At 44.0% G+C, this 11,681-nt stretch overlaps 1 protein-coding gene across 1 annotated transcript; it reads left to right on the top strand.

Annotated features, from left to right (window-relative positions):
• The first annotated feature begins 1,799 nt into the window (after positions 1-1,799).
• PRDX3 (peroxiredoxin 3) lies at positions 1,800-10,384 on the top strand. Its single transcript, XM_058544107.1, has 7 exons — positions 1,800-1,870; positions 3,222-3,357; positions 5,192-5,333; positions 5,942-6,077; positions 6,908-7,011; positions 9,058-9,223; positions 9,565-10,384. The coding sequence occupies exons 1-7, from the start codon at positions 1,835-1,837 to the stop codon at positions 9,613-9,615; spliced, it is 771 nt and encodes a 256-aa protein (XP_058400090.1). The 5' UTR covers positions 1,800-1,834; the 3' UTR covers positions 9,616-10,384.
• Positions 10,385-11,681: the final 1,297 nt, after the last annotated feature.

Below are 11,681 nucleotides of genomic sequence, written 5' to 3'. Positions count from 1 at the left end.
CCACAGCATGGCTAATGAGTGGTGTAGGTATGCACCTGGGAACTGAACCAGCGAATATGGGCTGCTGAAGTGGAGCATACTAAACTCAACTATTACGCCACGTGGCTGGCTCCATGATTTTTGTTTTTGTTGTTGTTCCCTATTTGTTCTTCTTTTTAAAAACTGAGGTAACATTCACATAACATAAAATTAACCATTTTAAAGTGGACAATCCAGTAGTATTTAGTACATTCACAATGTTGTGCAACCACCACCTCTATCTAATTCCAAAACATTTTCGTTACCGCAAAAGAAAACCCTATATCCATTAAGCAGTCAGTCTCCTTGCCCCCCAGCACTTGCCAGCCACCAATTTGCTTTCTGTTTCTATCAATTTACCTAGTCTATATATGTCATATGAAAGGCATAATATAATATGTGGCTTTTGCGTCTGGCTTCCTTCACTTCGCATAACGCTTTTTTTTGAAGTTCATCGATGTTACAATATGTATCAATCCTTCATTCCTTTTTATGGCTGAATAAACTTCCATTATAGACTACAGTATGATTTTGAGATCCAACACTATGATCCCTTTTCCTGTTCAAACATTTGTTCAACAAACACACGACGAGCACCAATTAAACACAAGGCAGGTGCTGAGGGGACTTGGTCAAGAAACCTGTGGCCTTGTGCTTCTAAAGCAGTCCTTTCCAAAGCATGGGACTGGTACCCAGGGCTGTACCTAATGGTCTCTGTGATGATTTTAGGAAATGCACTGCTGGAGGCGTGGGGAGCAAAATAAATAACATCAAACCCCAAAGTGAGAAAGTTATTGTCCTTTTAATGCTCTTTAAATCCTGATTACACCAAAGTCTCACGTGATTCTAGGATGTCTCCAACTACCTCTCATTCTCTCTTTTTAATAAAAGACTCAGACTTTCAGCAGGCAACTGTATCTAGTTGATACTGAATAACATTTTGTTTTAATGTATTCATTTTAAATTACTTTCTATTTATAGAAAATTATAAATTTTTTCTATCTTAGTTATTTAACATTTTCTTTCAAATAAATTCACTTAAGTTTTTATAAAGTGAGTCAAATTAAAGAAAATAGTAAATTATATGCAGACTCAAGGAACTAAGTTGGTATTGGAATGACTGGTGTTTAGAAAATACTCAGAGGCTGCAATTGGTACATTTAGTGTAAGCCCAGTGTGCGATTTTTATCTGTGTTTGATGAGCTTGCTTCAAAGGATCATGCTCACTACTGAGCAGTTGGCTTTACTAATCGACAGAAAACAAATTTTAAATTTGTTCCAATTCTCCCAATTTGGGGAAGAGAGGCCAAAATGGAAGCCCACACACGATCCCAAAGTTTTCTGGACACCAAAACCTTGATGTGTCTGACCCACTTAGCTTATTAATAGACTAAAATTGAATTAATAATTCCATTTCATGCAGAAGCCAGAAGACTCTATCTGAGACCGAAATAGGAAAGAGATCCTTTTACAGAAATAGTAGAAACAGGAATCCACACAGATTAACAAAAAAATCAGCAGCAAATATAGAAATAAATATCTAGCTCGCTGCGTGGATAGGTTGTTTTTAGGTTGGGGCTACAAATAGAGACAAGTGTCGTTTTCCCAAGTATTCAGCTACTCAGAAGCCATAATGGTAATGTTCCCCTCAGAATCAGGGCGGAGGGACCCAACAGTAGACGTTCACAGGCCCGGGGTCCCCAAAAGGCGGGAAGACTCCTCCGGGCCCCGCCCCGCCCGCCGAGGCCCCGCCCTCCCCGTAGGCCCCGCCTCCTCCGCTTCTCCGTCGACCTCGCGGCTCCCGCGCGCAGTGAAGATGGCGGCCGCGGTGGGAAGGTTACTCCGGGCTTCGGTGAGTGGCTGCCGGCTCGGGGACACTGCGGTGGCTCCAGGAACGTGCTTCCCGGACAGGATCCCGCTCCCCTGCGGCCTGAGGGCCTTTTGTCCTTCTTGGAGGGTGCCAGCGGGTAACCGACCGGCAGGTCTCCTCCTCCACCGCCCTCCCCCACCCCTCTGCGGTCCCCTCCCCGATCCCTCCTCGCTGCGAGCCGCGGCTCCCCAGTCCCCTCTCCACCTAAGCACCTGGTTCTGGCCCTCGAGACAGGCGACCTTGGCTCTGGCCCGGGTTCTGTAACCAACTCTATGACCTTGGACAAGTGACTTCGCTTCTGCGAACCTCAGTTTTCCTGTCCTCACCTTAGGATAGAAAGAATGATGCCTCCATCAAGGCGTTGCTCTGAGGATCCGCTACATGCTGGATGGAAACCACAGTGCTACAGTAACCAAAGTGCTAACGTGCGAAAGGCACTCCCTCCTCCCCAGGCCTGTCCCCTCGATTTTCTCCCGGCAAAGCCTGGTACCCGCTTGCTACCCACTCTCCTCTTTCTCGTGGCGGGTTGAGCGCAGGCTCTTTCTTCTTCCTGAGTCATGCTCGACCCTAAAGTTGAGCAAACATTTCCTTTGAGCCCTGTCCAAACTCTTCCCAGAAGCTGAACTTTGCTCTACTTGTTTACTTGTCTGTGGGGCTGGAAGGGCCTTGTCTTGTCTAAGGAAAACCTTGACGTGGTAGAAAATGCTCAGCAAATGGTGCTGGTAAAGGGCTGCATACCCGGGCCTGGCCAAGTGCCCTTGGTTTTTGAACCCTCGGATTGCTGTTAAGAGCATGGAGTCTTTGTTCTTATAATTCCCCTCTGCTTGCAGTCTTTTTTTTTCATTTATATATTTTTTAAATAAAAATTATATATATATAAGGTGTACAACATGATTTGATATACATAATGAAATCATTTCGGTAGTCATGCTAATTAACATATCTTTTCATGTAGTTAGCATTTTTATGTGTGTAATGGGTGCACGGGAAATCTACTCTCTGAGCATGTTCCCAGTGTTCAATACAGTATTAAGTATAGTCGATATGCCTGTACATTAGATTTGTAGAGTATTCATCCTACATAATTGCAACTTTGTACCTTTGACTAACATCCATCTCCCCATCACCCACCTCCCCTGCAGTCTTGAAGGAGGAGGAAGCAGAAGGGAATGTTAAGAACACGGAGATTCAATCCATGCTCTGAGGGTTTTGGGTTTGGTATTTGGTTCACAGGAACAAGGACAGCTGAGGCCACCCCTGGCCTGATGCCCTTTCAGCAGGGCCAGCCTTTTGGCTGGGACTACTTCCTAATATAAAGTGTCGCTCTTTCCAGGTTGCCCGACATGTGAGCGCCATTCCTTGGGGCATTTCTGCCTCTGCAGCCCTTAGGCCTGCTGCTTCTCCAAGAACATGCTTGACAAGTGGATTGTGGTCTGGTTCCAGTCAGGCAAAACTCGCCTTTAGCACCAGTAAGTGTTGTTATGCCTTGGTTTGTCCCAGGTAATGGAAACATGAATAATCGTCTCTGGATGGGAGCTCGAACCCTGGCTGTACATTAGACTCAGCTGGGGAGCTTTTAAAAACAGAGCACTGCCCCAGTCCCACCCCAGACAAATTAAGACAATCTCTGGGGTGAGACCAGGACGTCAGTATTTTTTAAAAGTCGCCAAGTGATTCTAATGTGCATTCAGGGTTGAGAATCACAAACTGCCTTGTGTCACATTTCCTTGTTGGTTGCCAGAGGTTTTGATCCTCTGTTGAGGAACATGGAGGGAGTAGGGGGTGTGTGTGGGGGTGTGTCTCAGATGCCTTCTGGCCTGCTGTGTGTGTGGGGGTGTGTCTCAGATGCCTTCTGGGCTGCTATGTGTGAAGGGGTGTGAGATAACTGGGAGCTGACAGTGTAGCTCCTCCAAAGGCTTTTGGATTCAGACCTCTGTGCTGGCTCCAGTTGGCCACATTAGACCAATCTGATGGACTCCTCTGTGATCTGAGTGAAGCATAGCTATTTCTTGAAGTTTACACTCCATTCTCTAGAATGTGGACTTTACTAAGATCAGCCTCAGATAAATGGTATTTGAAAATGCCTCCTTTAGATCTGTCCCACCTTTTAAAAAGCATGCATTTAACATGTAATGGTTTTGGGGATATACTTTAGCAAAGCCTTTGTTTGTGGGTGAAATGTTCTAAAAAGTTTCACATTTTACTACCCTGGGGCTTTAAAAGATTTTCTACTAGTGATTTGATGCCACAGGTTTAAAACTTTCCTTGTCACCAGTCCCAAACTCCTGCTCCCAACAGCTCCTCCTGAAGTTTCTGAAGCCCAGGCATTTTGACACTTAATCTCCTTTGTCCCATGTTCCCAGGTAGAGGCAAGTCCTTTCCAGTTCTGACACATCTCTTGCGTCCTTTTCTTTCTTCCTGTTTTCTCTTGCCACACCCCTCCCCTCCATACCTCTCACTTAGATAACTGAAATCACCTCCTAACATCAGTCTCCCCTCCTCCTGCTCCCCTCACCCCCCCTTGCCCGACTAATCTTCCTAAGAACAGCTGACTCATCTTCCGTCTCCTCCATGAAAACCTCCAGTGATTTTTATCTCTTCTTTTGAGAACAAGCCGGTCAGCCTGATGTTTAAGGGCCCTCACAGCACGGCTTCAGCCATTCTTGCTTTGCCTCTTACTCTTCTTCCTTCCACACACACCGCTTCTCTCTGTTCTCATCAAATTGTGCCACAGGCTGTTGCCCACACCTGCCCCGTTCTTTCCTCTGTGCCATTTGCCCTGTCCTACCTGGGCTTGGAGAAATCAGAACCACGTTTAGAACCCACCTCTAGGGCCGGCCCCGTGGCTTGGCGGTTAAGTGCGCGCGCTCCGCTACTGGCAGCCCGGGTTCGGATCCTGGGCGCGCACCGACACACCGCTTCTCTGGCCACGCTGAGGCCGCGTCCCACATACAGCAACTAGAAGGATCTGCAGCTATGACATACAACTAGCTACTGGGGCTTTGGGGAAAAATAAATGAATAAAATTATTAAAAAAAAAAAAAAAGAACCCACCTCTGATCTCATGTCTTCCTTAATTCCATCCCTACACTCTTCTGTCTTCTTTTTGGTCTCCAAAGCACTTTGAATTGAATTTCTGTACAATCTAGAACTATGGAAAGACAGAAGTTACCTAAGATGTACAGTTGAACTGAACCTTTTAATTAATTTATACTGATTAATTATTGTGAGAATTTTAAATAAAATTAAATAGGTGCTTGATTAGCAAATAAACTATATATGCCTGTGGTTTCTTTTCTTCAGGTTCCTCATACCACGCCCCTGCCGTCACCCAGCATGCACCCTATTTTACGGGGACAGCCGTTGTCAAGGGAGAGTTCAAAGAACTAAGCCTTGATGACTTTAAGGGGAAATATTTGGTGCTCTTCTTCTATCCTTTGGATTTGTAAGTGTAATTTCTACAACACTTTAATGTCATTTTGAGAGTGAGCAAAGATCCCTGCTTCCCCCTAACTGCCTGCCTCTAGTTTCTCTTGGCAAGGGCAGGGTTCTTGGTCACCCTTTATCACTGATGGCCTTGTCAATACAGCCTGCATCTGTAGCTAATGTACAAGTGATAAGTTTAGGGGTGGAATGGCATTCCTTTTCATGGGGTAGGGTTTTAACGTGGCTCTGTTTTATGTGCTGTGGAGCAGTGGCTCCTGTAAGCCAGTCTACGGGGAAATTTTCACTGGTCTAGGGGAAAATGAGAGAAGTAAGGATAATAAAATGAATTTTCTCATAAAGCTACTTTATTTACATAATTTTTTTAATTCTTAGAATATACCTCCCCCTGCTCACTCTCATTTTTTGATACAATTCTTAAATAGAAAGGTGATAAATGTTTTTTTTTCACTGGAGTATCATTGTCACCAGGAGTCCAGTGAGGATGGTTAACCATTTTGCCTTTTTTACCTTCAAGAAAATTGAACTAGTTTTTAGACTACTGACTGTTCAAATTTTAAATCCTTGTCTTTGCATTCTCTGATGAGAATTTCTGCCCTTTGTTCCTAGCACCTTTGTGTGTCCGACAGAGATTGTTGCTTTTAGTGACAAAGCCAATGAGTTTCACGACGTGAACTGTGAAGTTGTCGCTGTCTCAGTGGACTCTCACTTCAGCCATCTCGCTTGGATAAATACCCCGAGGAAGGTATGAGCATCATTCATCTTGGCTTTGCACTTACAATCTTAAAAACGGAAATGATCCTGTAAAAGAGCAAGCTAGAAGTTGTTAATGCATCGCTGGTCTGACATGGGCTATTTGTAAGTCCTAAGCTACTGGCAAATTCTGTTAAACTCTGTCCATATCTCTCTTGACATTGCATGTGTTTACTTCCCACTCTGCTTGTATTTTCCAAGGTACAGACTAACACAGAACGGGCTCAGGGCAGGGGGAACAGCTGGGGTCATTGCCTCCCCGCTCACCTGTACACTGCAGATCTCATGTACCTTGCATGGCATGTGGGATGGTGGTTAGGTTCTCTGATTTCATTGTTCTGTGTGATCAGGATTCTTGCCTAGACTTGCTTAGGAGAATCAAAATTTTCAGCTATGCTGCTGGACTATCAATATCAAATTATTCAGAGTATTTTTTTATTACTCTTCCATTTTTGTATTTCAAAAATTAATCTTCAACTAAAAGAATACTTTAAGAATTAGAAAAAGAAAGGTCTCTAGTATTAGCTGGGTTTAAATCCTGCCTCTGCCGCTTTCTACCTGTGACCTGGAGCAAGTTACTTAACCTTCGTGTGCCTCAGTTTCCTCATCTGTAAAATGGTGATGATAATGCTGTCTCCTCAGGATGGTTGAGAGGAGGAAGTGAGTTAATAGGAATAGCATAGAGCAGTGCTTGGCGCGTGGTTGGTGCTCAGTTACAGCCACCTATTGCTGTTATTGTTGGTCTCAAACGTTGTCTATCCCAGCTGAGAATGTTGCAAGAGCGCACAGTATAACAGCCAATCATGTTTGCGTTTTTATTAGAATGGCGGTTTGGGCCACATGAACATCCCACTCTTGTCAGATTTAACTAAACAAATTTCCCGAGACTACGGTGTGCTTTTAGAAGGTCCCGGTCTTGCACTAAGGTAAGATCTTGTTTCTTATGAACCTAAAATTGTTCATGTTTAGCATCATCCTACTTCGTAGGGGTTTTATGGAGACCTTGGTAAACCATTTTTAAAACCCCAAATCCTTAATTTTAGTCATTTAATAAGCATTAATGGATGCCTCCTACAAGGGTTGGCAGTCTTTCAGAAATGGCTGAGACATATTTTCCCCCTGAACCACCCTGGGTCTGTTTCCGAAGAAGGATAACATTTCTTGATTGTCACACTGCTCCGCTCTCCCTGACTGTCTGGGAGCCACTTCTGTGGCTCTGAGTATGAGGGGCGTACTCCTGGCACTGAAGCTGCCAGAGTGTTTGGAGAAGCGGGGGACTAGCAAGGTAGGAGTCAGTATCCTGGAATGGTGAAGATCTCATACAAGCCCTGGAATCAGATTGGAGTTTGATTTTATTTTATTGTTATTTTTTTTAACTCAGCTACTTAGTAGCTGTATGACTTTGGGCAAGTTATTTAACCTCTTTGAGTCCGAGTTTTCCCATAACTAAAATGAGAATGTACCTCCCAGGTTGGTTGTGAGGATTGAATAAGGTGAGGCAGCTGAAGTTTTTAGCGCGGGTCCCGGTAGCTGTTGTGTCCTGGAATGTATTTTCTGCCCTCATTCATTCTGTGGTTAAACCTTTATTCCTTTGAGTGTGAAAGCTTTCCATCTTTAACAGTGCCATATTCAAACGCAACCTTCCGGGGAGGGATGAGAGTGTAGGCCTCAGAACTGGCACCTTGGCTGCTGAGTGAAGGAGGGCCTGGGCGGAACTTGCCCTCCAGGAAGCTGGCAAGGACCCCACTTTGATGTGCCTAACAGTTTTGCTGGGTTCTGGCTTGAAGCCACTCAGCTGCCCTCCTGTAGCTGACCTCTGGCCTGCTTTCTTCTTGGGTCACCCTGGAATTTTAGCTCTGGGAGCCACCTTGGAGCTTGGGCCTTTTTGACTTCAAGGAGATTACTGTCTTCCTTTAATAAACTAAAGTCTAGCTTTGACAGAGCTGGCAAGAGAAGGAGAAAAGGAGTGCCGGCTTTTCCCCCCAGGGTCCCCTTCCCTGTAGGGTCTTGCTAATTTCGCGGTTACCTCCCTCCTGGTTTCACTATTGGGATTGACAAGGGAGAGGAGCCGAGCCTGGCTTGTAAGATGAGGTTTGCTTTCTGGAGTCCGTGGGCCCTGCTGCATCCTAGCTCTGCATCTGCACCATGGGCTCAGCTGGGCTCCACTTTCCAGGAGCATGCACCAGGACCTGTTAAGCCTCAAAGTCTAGATCCCCAAGGGCCTGGCCCAAGGAGGGAGAACCACCTTTTTACGTTGTGAGTTTTCTCTAACTCACCTTTTCCCTGAGTGATTAACACTTGGAAAGCCACACCCTTTTAAGACAGACTGTTAAAACCTGTGGGTTGAACATATCTGCATATGTCATAGTAACACCAACACTCATACAGAAGATGAACACAGGCCACAGGGCCAGTCATCTCAGGACAGTGCTGCCAAGTGATAAAGAGTGACGGGCTTGGTTTGTCCTTTAGCTTTCTGCTCTGCATAGACCTGAGGTTAGTACATTCTTCTACAAAGATTTTCCCATGGGATTTTTCCCATTTACCCAAGAATTCACTTATTTCATATTTCCTGAACATAGTTAAGATACATCTCTGTCCTTTCCTATTGTTTACGGTTTCTTGCCAAGATTTGATACAGCAGCCTAAAGAATGCTAATAAGTAAAGAAGCCTTTGCTCTCTCTAGTTCAATGACTTTCAGATACTGTGTGACATTCAGGTCACATTTGTAAATGTGACCATACTGCCTGTTTTCCATGGTGGCCTGGTCCAGTCCTGCCGTTGTTAAAGCATCTGTCATCAGTAAGAGATGATAAACTTTTTGTGCAACGAGGAAAACACCATTTTTAACCATATGATAGTGCTTAATAAATGCTTTATTAAGGAGAATTAAAGACAGAAGAGGGAGAAGTTAAGCATCTGTCTAGCTCTGGTACTGTTGAGGTACTAATGAGGATAAATTCTGATGCAGAGGGCTCTTCATAATTGACCCCAATGGAGTCATCAAGCATTTGAGCGTCAATGATCTCCCAGTGGGCCGAAGCGTGGAAGAGACCCTCCGCTTGGTGAAAGCATTCCAGTTTGTGGAAGCCCATGGAGAAGTCTGCCCGGCAAACTGGACACCAGATTCTCCTACAGTAGGTTTCTTTTCCAAAAACAATGGGACCCCCACAGAGGGTCCCAGGTCCTCACTGCCTCAAGGGCTGTTGGCTTGGAATATCCACAAAAGGAGGAGCCCACCCTTGGAGCAAGGGTGCAGATGGTGTGCCAGTGGATGGAGCTGCTGAAGGGTGGGGGGTGGGGTTGGGACCAGGCACCAGGCAGGCTGTTAATGTAACTTTCATCCATGTATTTTTAAAGAAACAGCCCAATCTTTAAAAAGTTAAAGAACTTTAGGTTAAAATCGAGAGCTTTCAACTCTCTTTTGAGACTGTTGTCATAAAGTCTGTTACCCAATGAAATGTTGTTGTATTTTCAGATCAAGCCACATCCGACCGCTTCCAAAGAATACTTTGAGAAAGTAAATTAGTGTGTCATCCCATGTGCACCTGAAGCTTCTCACAGCAGAAAAGAACCACAGTTGGAACTCACTTTTAGCATTTCAAAGATTATTATTTATGGAAGGCAAAAAATCAATTATGCTTGTATTCATAAATAATACTCTAAATGTTTTGTTTTTGTAACATTGGCTAAGGCTTTTTAAACATGGTTAGTTACTAACATAAGGAGCCCTTTACTGGTAACGTATTGATGGCTAGCGAGTTTATGTAGAATGCTTATTTCACCTGTCTCTTAGATCATGTCTTCACTGGGAAAAGGAAACACTCTTCTTTCTTAGTCTTACTTGAACCTTTGTGTACAACAGAGTAGTATGACAAACACTGAAAACTTCTGATCAAGGGTCCTGAAATTTTCTTCTTGAATTTCTTTGATTTAAACAATTTTCTTTTAAGGTAACAAAGATCATAGTTTTAAGTTGTTAGCATCAGCGGTCTAATTTAACTCTTGCAATGGATGTATATGTGATTGAAACAAATGTGAATCATGTTTTTAAAAAAACACGGTGGCAAAGTGACTTAACTGATCATGCATGTTCCCGATCCCTGAGATTTATAGTTTATATAGTTATTTTACTTATTTTGTTAGCTGACTTAATGTCTACATACATTTCTAGATATTGATTGGGTGTAATTATGAAGGATATTTATTAAATCCAGGTATTACGTTTTGAAATCATTGTAGTTATTTTCCTTTCTGAAGTGCTCAAAGTATATAATAAATAAACATATTTTAAAATATTTGCATTTTAACACCATTCATTGTTGGTTCAGGTTATGTTGTGGGGCTCTAGTTTTCCTTCTGATTATATCAACAAACATTTACTGAGCATGTAACTTGGAGCCCAAAAGATGAATAAGATGCTGGCTCCACACCCGAGGAACTCAGTTTAGGGGACAAGAGAGATTTGGAAGCATTTGTTCATTATTTCACTAAATCCTTGAGTGCCTACCATGTGCCAGGTGCTGTTTTGGAGGAACATGAGTGAACAAAAAAAGACAACCCCCTTCCTGCATGCACTTACATTCTAGAGGGGGAAACACAATAAATATAATAAATATATATAGAATGTTTGGAAGCATTCCAATAAAGTGGAGCAAGGGGCTAGAGCAGGGAGTTGCAGAGGTTCTAGATCGAGTTGTCGGGGAAAGCCTTAAGGAAGAGTCAGTCTCTCCAGGTCTATTTTCTCATCTGTTAAATGGGGGCAATATCGGGGTTTTGATGTTAAATCTCGGGGTTTTGATGAGGATCAAATGAGATAAAACATGTAAAAAGTGAGGGAGTTAGGGGGATAAGTTTCTAAGCAAAGGGCATGGCAAGTGCAGAGGCCCTGAGGCAATAGTGGGTTTGGGGTGGATGAAGAATTGAAGGGCCATATGACTAGCGGGGAAGAAGAGAAAGGTAGTGGGGAGCCCAGAGTGCCTCATGGGCAAGCTGAGGACTTGGGATTCTATTCTGAGTTAGGAAATGTCAGAAAGGTTTTGAGAAGAGTTACATCAACTTGTTGGAAGAGATCACTCTGACTCCTTTGTTAAGACTAGACTGTAAGGGTCCGGGGAGGAAGCAGAGAGGTCAGCTGGGCTGGATTTGTGACATACTTGAGGGTAGAGCCAACAGAATAATACAGGTGTGCTAAATACTATGGTTCAATACATGCATTCCTGGGTCATAAGGGGAACACAGGAGGAGCACCTCGCCCAGCTATGAGTGTCAGGGAAGGCTTCCTGGAGGAAGAGGAGAACTCTTGAAGGCTGTAGAAAAGTGAGCCAGGTGCGCTGAGCAAAAACGAGCCTTTGAAGTCACATGGGCCTGAAGAAAACCACGAGCTGGTTTCATCTTCCTGGAGGGGAAGGCAAGGCAAGGGAGGGAGGAGGCCAGCTGGGTGTTAGTGGCCCAAACTGAGCCCTTCCAATGGGCCCAGCGCTGTTAGGGCTTCTACGTGTTTTATCTCATTTGATCCTCTGAGATGGATAGAATTATTGTTCTTATTTTACAGGTGAGTAAGTAGACCTGGAGATATTGACTTGACTAGGGTCA

Source organism: Diceros bicornis, chromosome 6, assembly GCF_020826845.1.
Source record: "Diceros bicornis minor isolate mBicDic1 chromosome 6, mDicBic1.mat.cur, whole genome shotgun sequence".
Classification (NCBI taxonomy): domain Eukaryota; kingdom Metazoa; phylum Chordata; class Mammalia; order Perissodactyla; family Rhinocerotidae; genus Diceros; species Diceros bicornis.
The sequence above is the reverse complement of the archived record's forward strand: the minus strand, read 5'-3'. Positions and strand labels throughout refer to the sequence as shown.